At 44.8% G+C, this 9,388-nt stretch overlaps 1 protein-coding gene and 1 long non-coding RNA gene across 4 annotated transcripts in view; one reads left to right on the top strand and one right to left on the bottom strand.

Moving 5' to 3' along the window:
• Window positions 1–243: 243 nt before the first annotated feature.
• LOC148332839 (uncharacterized) overlaps window positions 244–9,388 on the bottom strand; it is an 18,263-nt gene continuing 9,118 nt past the window's right edge. For all 3 annotated transcript variants that reach the window (XR_015844710.1, XR_015844712.1, XR_015844711.1), the window contains one exon: window positions 244–2,655. This is a non-coding gene — a long non-coding RNA (uncharacterized LOC148332839). The remainder of the gene's footprint in view (window positions 2,656–9,388) is intronic.
• LOC148332840 (hexokinase-1) overlaps window positions 322–9,388 on the top strand; it is a 15,719-nt gene continuing 6,652 nt past the window's right edge. The window contains exons 1-10 of the mRNA XM_088303640.1: window positions 322–649; window positions 2,522–2,684; window positions 4,635–4,783; window positions 5,503–5,622; window positions 5,825–5,920; window positions 5,997–6,096; window positions 6,916–7,099; window positions 7,422–7,577; window positions 7,836–8,069; window positions 8,341–8,645. Of these exons, the coding sequence (XP_088159766.1) occupies window positions 587–649; window positions 2,522–2,684; window positions 4,635–4,783; window positions 5,503–5,622; window positions 5,825–5,920; window positions 5,997–6,096; window positions 6,916–7,099; window positions 7,422–7,577; window positions 7,836–8,069; window positions 8,341–8,645 (1,570 nt within the window). The 5' untranslated portion in view covers window positions 322–586. The remainder of the gene's footprint in view (window positions 650–2,521; window positions 2,685–4,634; window positions 4,784–5,502; window positions 5,623–5,824; window positions 5,921–5,996; window positions 6,097–6,915; window positions 7,100–7,421; window positions 7,578–7,835; window positions 8,070–8,340; window positions 8,646–9,388) is intronic.

Below are 9,388 nucleotides of genomic sequence, written 5' to 3'. Positions count from 1 at the left end.
TTTGATTTTTACTATTTAGAATAAAAGATTCCAGGAAACTTTCTAGAAAAATACTGCATTATTCCACAAGACAAACATATTTTTCTAAAAAATGAGCCTATTTCTAGAATAGATTTATTGACTATAAAACCATTCCCACCCCCCAAGAAAAAAAACCTCTTCGCCCTTTATTTACACTTACCCCGATAATCTAGAAAACGACCTTTCGTCGGGGGCAAAAAAAAAACCAACAAAAAAAACAACTAAAAACCCATTTTATTTCCCTGGCTCTTCTTCCTCCTCGCCAGCATGTCCTTGTTGCTCAGCCAATCAGAACAGCGGATGGGGGCAGGGCAAGGCGGCCGATCTGCTCCACGTCCGGGGTAGGGTCGGTGGGGGCAGACGCACACTCCAACACCTCCCTCCCCGCGCTAGTCGCAGACTTGCAGTCACCCGCGCTGCTGCTCACTTTTTCCTTTTCCCTTGTCAGCCTCGCCCACCAGTGGGAACGAAAACAAAAAACAAAACAAAAAAACGGGACGCCAGGACACGAGGGTGGACAAGCAAGCAGGCGGCCGAGCAGCTTCTTCTCGACAACTCCGGCAGGATGATCGCGGCTCAGCTCCTGGCCTACTACTTCACCGAGTTGAAGGATGATCAACTCAAAAAGGTAAAAGCAACTTAGGGGTGACTGCAAAACGCCCAGTTGTCTTCACTATGGCGGCCATGTTTCTTGGCGGGTGGGAGGATGCACAGGAAGAAGAGGAGAAGGAGAAAGAGGAGGATGGATGGATGGACACGGTTGAGACGGTGGGAGGTTAGCGGCGTGCCCTTGACACGGTCGCCTCCATGATGGCTTACACTTAGAAAGGTGTCAAGCCTGCGAGGCTTCACAATTGTTGCACGCGAGCGCGCTCAAACCTTGCGGTGATGTGACCTTGCTCAAATTAGCTGCCGGGCGCTAGCTGCTGTGCTAGTGAGCGATGACAGACCGGCGTCGTAGATGGAGGGGGGAGGTGTGACGTCACAGTGCAGTAGACGCACGTGCGCGGAAGGCCACTGGGAAGACAATACAACTGTATTTCTATCGCGCAGTTCGCAACAGCTGGAGCTGTAACAAACACTTCACATGTGGTGAAATATTAATTAGCAGGAAATTAGGAAACACATATACAATAGATACCAGAAGAACAGCGACAGTCTCATGTTGAGTCAAAAGCCAAAGAATAAAAATGTGTCTTCAAACGACTTTGCTAACATTCAATGGGAGGTCATTCCATAGAGAAGGACCGGCAACAGACATGGGTAGTGGGTTCGCTTACGCTTCCTTCAAACCAGCGGTCCTCCATATCCAGAATTTACATGTCGTTTTCCTCGAAGGAATGTCCCATCTTCTTGAGATTGAATGATTCAATGGATTTTGTTTGTATCTCGGTTTCGTTGTCACCATTTCCGGTTTGGTTCTGAACACTTGGAAAAATCAATTATGCCTTGAATAGTGTTGTACAAAGTGCTACGATGAACACAAAATATTCTCACAGAGGTATTAATTAAGACCCGAGCAGCCATCGCTGCTCTCGTTATCTTACTATTATTTTTTATTAATCGGAAATATATATATTTTGTCTATCCATGCCAGTGGCATATAGTGAATGCTCTTCCACTGGATGGCGCAAGGTACAATAAACCTGTGTCAACACCAGAGTTGGGAGTAAGTTACATAGTATAGTACGTGCAAGTCTCATGTCGTAGCCTTCAAGTTTCAGGCAAGTCAAAATTATTGTGATAAACTACAAAAACACTAATACATTAAGCCAGTCAACATCACCACATATTTCATTACTTTGTTCAAGCAAGTCAAAAGTCAAGTAAAAATGTTTTTTTAAAAGTACACTTTGTGTTTAGGAATGACTTTAATCGCAACGTCCTCTGCTAATGGGATAGGTCACGCTGTCATGTGACTTTATCAACTGGCAGGCGTGCAATGATAATGAGCGTTTAATAATAGCAGCACCCGCAAAAGTTCACTGAATCCAGAATTCATCTCTTGATGTTAATGTGTGACTAATTAAGAGGCTCAGTCGCTCTGCTCATGAGCCCACTCAACATATGGAATTGTTTTATAATTTAACAATGCAGAACAAGTATTAGTGGAGGTCCTCTTTCTTGTTAAGATTGCCATTTTTTCCTGGGTGTGTGTGTGCGGGGGGTGATTGTTGGGGTTAACGAAAAATTTTATTGTTGTGAAATTATAACCCCCAATTTACATTATTTCTCCAAATGTATTTTTACAATTTCATTCATTAAAATTTTCCAGAAAGTCATTTAAAAATCTGATTTCATTTTAATAAGATGAGCAATAACCCCCCACTTAATGTGGCCTTAAAATGCTGTCATTTACACACGTAATTATTTTGTCCAATTGTTGTTGCAAGTTGTACCCAGGTTTACGTTACATTAAGAGGAACACCTTGTCAGTGCTGCCCCCGTGTGGTCACGATCGGTAAGTGACCAAGTTCCGGCATTGGTTTTGTATCTGCAGATCGACAAGTACCTCTACTCGATGCGTTTCTCAGACGAGACACTCAAAGACATCATGAACCGCTTCCGCCGGGAGATGGAGGACGGCCTCGGCCATGGCACAAACCCCACCGCCACAGTCAAGATGTTGCCCACCTTCGTCAGGTCCATCCCAGACGGTTCAGGTATCATGGAAAAACAAATTGTCAGTTCATTTAGTCATGGCCAGGAGGTTTAGATTCTGTGGTCAAGATTAGATGCCACAGAATTCATTGCTTCCAATCAAAATGGCTGACTTCCATCTCAAATTTGAACATGCGTCAGTCACAGAGACGTTTCTCTGCGTGCTGTTAAGATCGACATGCTGACAACCTTTTTTTGTTTTTTGGCTACATTCCATTCCACCGAAAATATTGAACACATTTAATAGTTGGGGTTGTTGGCCTTGATGTATTTCAGACCCAGAAAACAGAATATTGAGCCAAATGCAATATGAACACACCTCTCAACAGATGATGCCCAAGTCTAGACCTCAAGAGCCCCTATCCAGCCTGTCGATATCTCGCTACTTCAACAACACACCTGACTGAAACCATCAGCTCATCATCCATTTTTGTAGAAGCCTGATAGCGAACCTGATCATTTAAATCAGGTGTGTTGGAGGAGAGGAACATGTAAAACAGGTTGGAGAGGAGGGCACATATTTTCTTCTGCAAACACACGACTTCGTGCATGTGTCATTCAACGTTGCGTTATGGGCATTTATTTCACGGTTGCATTCCGTTCACATTTAAGCGCCTTTTCTTTCTTCCTTCTTTTGTAATGTGAACGACGAGCCGCGAGGGCTGCCACAAACGATTATTTTGCTCGTCGACTCATCACCAACAGTTGTCGTGATTAGTCGACTAACCTTGGCAGCGCTAACGACAACATAATCAAGTTAGCTTAGCGTCGAGCATACCCGAGTAGCGAAAGCACTAAAGTATGTGCGACTGCTTGATGGGGCTGCGCCGTTGATGCGATTGGTCGTTAGACCCCAAACCAATATCGTGCGCGGCTTCTATACTGTCTACCGCATGTACGGTGCACACTTGACAGAGTTGAGTGCTTTGCAATGAGTCGGGCTGGCCAAAGAACAAAATATGTTAAGTTATCGGCACATTCCCGCAAGCAGATGGGACGCCGGCTATCGCAAACGTGACTCTGCACCTGCACTGTGTTGAAACAAACGGTCTCCATGAGGTCTCAAGGTCAATTTGGGCAATTATTAGGAATTTAGATAGAAAACCCCAATTTAAAGGGACACTTGATTGGGCTGAACATTGGCACTTCTATAATAGGTTTGCATATCAAAATTACATCAGAACTAAAATGCCCCCCTAAAAGTGGAGTGATTTAAGGGCCTTTATTGTGTTGAGATTTACGCCGCCTTTTGGAGCTCGGCTTGTTATTTGTACAGCAGGGAAGCAAGTGAGGTAACATTGCTCACTTTGTCAGTTTTGTTGCCTAAAACGGCGACCAATCGCCACCAAAATGCAAATGCACATGACTACTCTTGTCCACTTCAACCTGTGAAAGTAGAAAAGAAAGGAGAAAAAAAAAATCTCAGATTTAAACTCTGTGCTTCTTGTATTGATCGATCCTGTTGTAGTAGCTTTTGATTTTTCACTGGTTCCCAATGAATGCAAAGCTATGACAAGACCTAGTTTAAAGTTAATGCACGATAACCCGGAAATATTTATCTTGTCATAAACACATCTACATGTATACATAGCTTTCATATCAGACAAAATGTTTGCAGGCAGACGGCAAACAAACGCACCACCGGTACTCGTTTCCTCGTACTGGCAAGCCTGATGCCGATGTTTAAAAATAGTCTCAAGTCAGGTCGCGGTGGCTTGAGGGGACACGCAAAGGGCAGAGTTGACAAACATTTAACAGACACCACGGCTGACCAAAGCAAGTCAGGAAAGAAGGGAACGTCGTTTGACTTGCTCTCTTGGTCTCCTGCAATGGACAGACTTTGATTGCTTGTTTTAGTTGACGAGATGTTTCAAAAGTGTGTATTAAAACTTCAGCAGATCTTAAAAAAAAGTTGACTTTGAAATTTGAAATGTGTTTTGTCGTTTTGACAGAAAAGGGGGATTTCATTGCTCTGGACCTTGGGGGATCAAATTTTCGGATCCTGCGGGTCAAGGTGACACAGGATAAAAAGCAACCGGTTCAAATGGAGAGCCAGGTCTACGAGACCCCCGATGACATCATTCACGGGAGTGGGACTCAGGTAAACCCAAAGGTTGAGTCACAACAGAACTGACAGAACTTTGCCTTGGTTGCGCTGAATCCCGCACTGCTCCACTGTTCTGTGGTGTTCCACAGGGTTCAATTCTGGGGCCTCTGCTATTTTCATTGTACTTTGCATAGAGCGGTGGTTGTCCTCAAGTGCTTTATAAATACAGTTGAGTTGAGATGGAACACAAAGCCGGTCGTGCCGACCACCAAACCAACAGGGAGGCAGACACTGAGGTACTCAACAGAAAGAAACGCGAGCCGAATCCTCATCCAAAGAAGAAAACGAGTTCTGAGTCAGGTGATGTCAGATGCCGCGATGGCCTGGTGAACTCGTGGGCAACAGCTGGCAGTTGCATCGTAACACGATCGCAAAATAATGGGCGGCAGCCGGGGGCTCGTGCGATTGGCCAGGCGGCAACCAGCAGCGACAGATGCACGTTCATAAAATGGCAGCTGTGCCTAAAATGTAACGCGATATGCAAGCCGGTTAACAAACAACACGCTTTGTCTCACAGCAGAGTCACATATCGTAACTTTAGGTAAAGATTTCAGCGCCCGTTTGCTGTTGAAGTTACGCTAAATAGGGTAGGAAGGAGTTCAGAAGACTTTGTGACAAGACGCTAGGACCAGCTGAATGTTTACGAAATAAGAAAAGTGGCAAAAACAATGAACCAGTCATGTTTCGGTGTTTTCCCCATGTTGTGTCTGCAGCTTTTCGACCACGTGGCAGAATGTCTCGGCGACTTCATGGAGAAACAAAAGATTAAGGATAAAAAGCTTCCCGTCGGATTCACCTTCTCATTTCCCTGCGCCCAAAGCAAACTGGATGAGGTAAATGTTATTGCCAGACAACACTGCATAACCCGGTTGTAAAAAAAAAAAAAAAGGAAAAAAAAATCAAATTTGTAAGGATTTTTTTGGGGAGCCAAAAATTGAGCTGCCATTAAGCTACAGATAGTCCCAAATAATAATAATAACAAAGTGCGAGGTAGCATTACACAAACAACTGAGCCATGTCAAACCTCATTCACAGGCCGTCTTAGTGACATGGACAAAGAAGTTTAAGGCCAGTGGCGTGGAAGGCATGGACGTTGTAAAACTCCTCAATAAGGCCATCAAGAAACGGGGGGTAGGTTCCGCTGAGCCAAAACCGGCGAGAGGCCGACAAGTTTTTAATCAGCTCAACTTTTTTGTCCATTTGTCAGGACTATGAGGCAGACATCATGGCGGTGGTGAACGATACGGTGGGAACCATGATGACGTGCGGCTTTGACGATCAGCGCTGCGAAGTGGGCATCATCATCGGTAAGTCGGGGGTGGTGTTCACCTGACTAAATCTAGCGAAGAAATGACCTCAAAGAGTAGCTTGCACTACAATATCACAACATTTTGTCAACAATAACAATGCAGCCATTATGTGATTAAAAAAAACCTCTTAAAACTATTATTTTAAAAAAATTCTAAGTAACAATTAGCTTCCTTAATAATGTAGTAGTGCATAGTAGCGGAGAAGCCAAATATTAATGACATGAAATGTTGTTTCAATACATGATGATGAAAGCTGCTTTAAATTGTTTAAAAAAAAAATATAAAAAAGTTTCACTCAAGTTACCACAAATTAACAAATAATAAACTAAAAATGGTAATAAACTGCAAAGTCTGTTTGTTATTGTCACAAATTAGCTGACAAAATAGTTTGCAAAAGCTGCAATCAATGTTGGTAGCTTGCTGTTAGCTGGCTTAGTTGTTAGTTGTTAATTAACATTGTCGACGTTCATAGTTTCTGCACATTTTTTGTGGGGGGGCGGGGTGGGCTTTAGCTTTTGGATTAGGATTTTCACTTAAGGAATCATTTTTTTTAAAAAATGCACATTTTTCAGGGTTTTCCAAATGTAAGTTTGTCTGTCTGTCCGAATGGGTTCAGAATGAATAATTACAGGTTTGAGGGAAGTGTTTTAATTAAAAAGATCAACTCATGACGTGTACTACTGCACAGTCGGACGGAATCAATATCGTACGTTGGCATATCACTACCGCTAAAAAGTACTTTGACCACAACCTGACATCATGAGCACAACAGTTCTGTCGCTCGACTGACCACGCCCACAACTTGCCCAACGCCAGGAACAGGAACCAATGCCTGCTACATGGAGGAAATGCGTCACATCGACCAGGTGGAGGGCGACGAGGGTCGGATGTGCATCAACACCGAGTGGGGCGCCTTTGGGGACGACGGCTCCTTGGAGGACCTCCGCACGGAGTTTGACCGCGAGATCGACAGGGGGTCCATCAACCCAGGAAAGCAGCTGTGAGTGTCGACATTTCCTTTCTCTGGAAAGACGCTTTTTATGTTGATGTCTTATCACTTCCACAATTCGGGAAGTATATAAGGCAACAATGTGCAAAAGGAGGCAACTGGACTTTCTCCTTGAATCCAAGAGACTTTGTGAAGTTCCCTTATTCATATCGCCACTGGATGTTGGGGAGCTCCACACCTACGATTTAGGGCTGAACAAGCCTTTTGGATTTGTAAAAGGTGAAACATCTTGAGAGTCCAGAAGTCTCCATTCCATCTTTCACAAAAATGCCTCGTTTGAAATGCCAGCTGTGTTTTGTTTGTTTCCACTCAGTTTTGAGAAGATGGCCAGTGGCATGTACATGGGGGAGCTGGTACGACTCATTCTGGTCAAGATGGCCAAAGAAGGTCTCCTATTTGAAGGACGCATCACACCCGAGCTCCTGACCAAAGGAAAGATTGAGACCAAGCATGTTTCTGCCATTGAAAAGTGAGTGGTGCGCGGTTTGACACAAAAACAAACGCAAAGCTGACGAGAATTTTGCATTAACCTCCAAGATTTTCTTCACACTTTGAGGAACTGCTGGAAATGCAAGAAAAAGACCAAAACACAAAACACATTTTGTTTGAAACCTCCGAATGAGAGAGAGATATAGCCAAGCAAACGTTCATCTAATTCAACATGCAGCAAATCTCAATTTAAGACGTTTACATGGAATGATCCCGTGCCTGATACCTCTTCCACCAGGACTAAAGAAGGGCTGAAAAAGTGCATGGAAATCTTAACAAGGCTGGGGGTGGAGCCCTCCGATGAAGACTGCCTTGCCGTGCAGCACGTGTGCACCATAGTGTCCTTCCGCTCGGCCAATCTGATCGCCGCCACCCTGGGGGGCATCCTCTCTCGCTTGAAAGAGAACAAGGGCGTGGCTCGCCTTCGCACCACCGTCGGCATCGACGGCTCTCTCTACAAGATGCATCCTCAGTAAGCACATGAGCTCTCGCCAAATGTCGGTATCAGAATAATGTTAAGTAGGGCTGCTCGAATACCAAAAGAAAAATTCATCACGATTATTTCAGTAAGAATTGATATCACCATTCGCGAGCAGGTTTGATTTCCAAATCTTTACGTCGCAGCACCCAACCTGGCAGTGATTGATGAACCACAATGCCGACTTCTTTGTAGACGTGCTCAACAGCTCCTTGCGGCCTTCCAAAAAAGACAAACAAAACTAAGAGTCTGTATCTGTGGCCAGGTATGCCCGCCGTCTGCACAAGATGGTGCGCCGTTTGGTGCCAGACTCGGATGTTCGCTTCTTGCTGTCGGAGAGCGGGAGTGGCAAGGGCGCCGCCATGGTGACGGCGGTTGCCTACCGCCTGACGGAGCAGGCGCGGCAGATCCAGCAGACCTTGGCCGAGTTCCGGCTGGGCAAAGCTCAACTGCTGGAGGTGAAGAAGCGCATGCGAGTGGAGATTGAAAGGGGCCTCAAGAAGGACACGCACCAGGAGGCAACAGTCAAAATGTTGCCCACATACGTCCGAAGTACACCGGATGGAACAGGTAAATAATGTCCAAGAAAATGCCTATTTAGTTCTTGAAGGAGACGTTGAGCATTTTCAAAGAATACAATCCAACTTTAATTCCATAGCGCATTTCACAACAGCTGAAGCCGTAACAAAGCGCTTTCCATATGGTGGAATATAAATTAGCAGGAAATTAGAACATAAATTTGAAATTAGATCGGCAAATCAGTCTTTCATCTTAGGCAGCTGGCCAAAGTGAAGCCCTTTCTTTCTCAACATTTAGAAAACGGTAATCCATGCCTTTGTTACATCTCGGCTAGATTACTGTCAGGCACTTTACTTTGGAGTCAGCCAGTCCTCCCTCAAGCATCTCCAGTTGGTCCAAAATGCTGCTGCTCGTCTTTTAACTGGAGCTCGGAAGAAGGAACACATAAGCCCAATCGTGGGCTTCTCTTCACGGGCTCCCAGTGCACGTTAGAGTTCACTTTAAGATACTTCTGTTTGTCTTCAAATCTTTCAATGGCCTCGCTCACTGTGCCGGGGGGGGGGGGCATCGTCAACAGGCTTGAAAGTAGAAGGGCTACCGGGACCGAACACCATAACTTCTGTCTTCTTTTTGTTGAAATTAAGTGACATCCAGATTTTGATTTCCTCGAGACAGGACAGAAGTGCTTTCGGTCAGTGGCTTGAAAATGGCTCTGGATAGTCATCTAGCCAAGCCTTGAGTGGAGAAGCTCCATGTGAGGGGGCGGGATTGTAAAGAATTTGAATTGTGATGAT

The sequence above is a fragment of the Idiotropiscis lumnitzeri genome, chromosome 8 (genome assembly GCF_059441095.1).
Source record: "Idiotropiscis lumnitzeri isolate Australia: NSW breed Sydney's pygmy pipehorse chromosome 8, RoL_Ilum_1.0, whole genome shotgun sequence".
NCBI classification, from domain to species: Eukaryota; Metazoa; Chordata; class Actinopteri; order Syngnathiformes; family Syngnathidae; genus Idiotropiscis; species Idiotropiscis lumnitzeri.
This window is presented reverse-complemented; position numbering and strand designations above follow the sequence as displayed.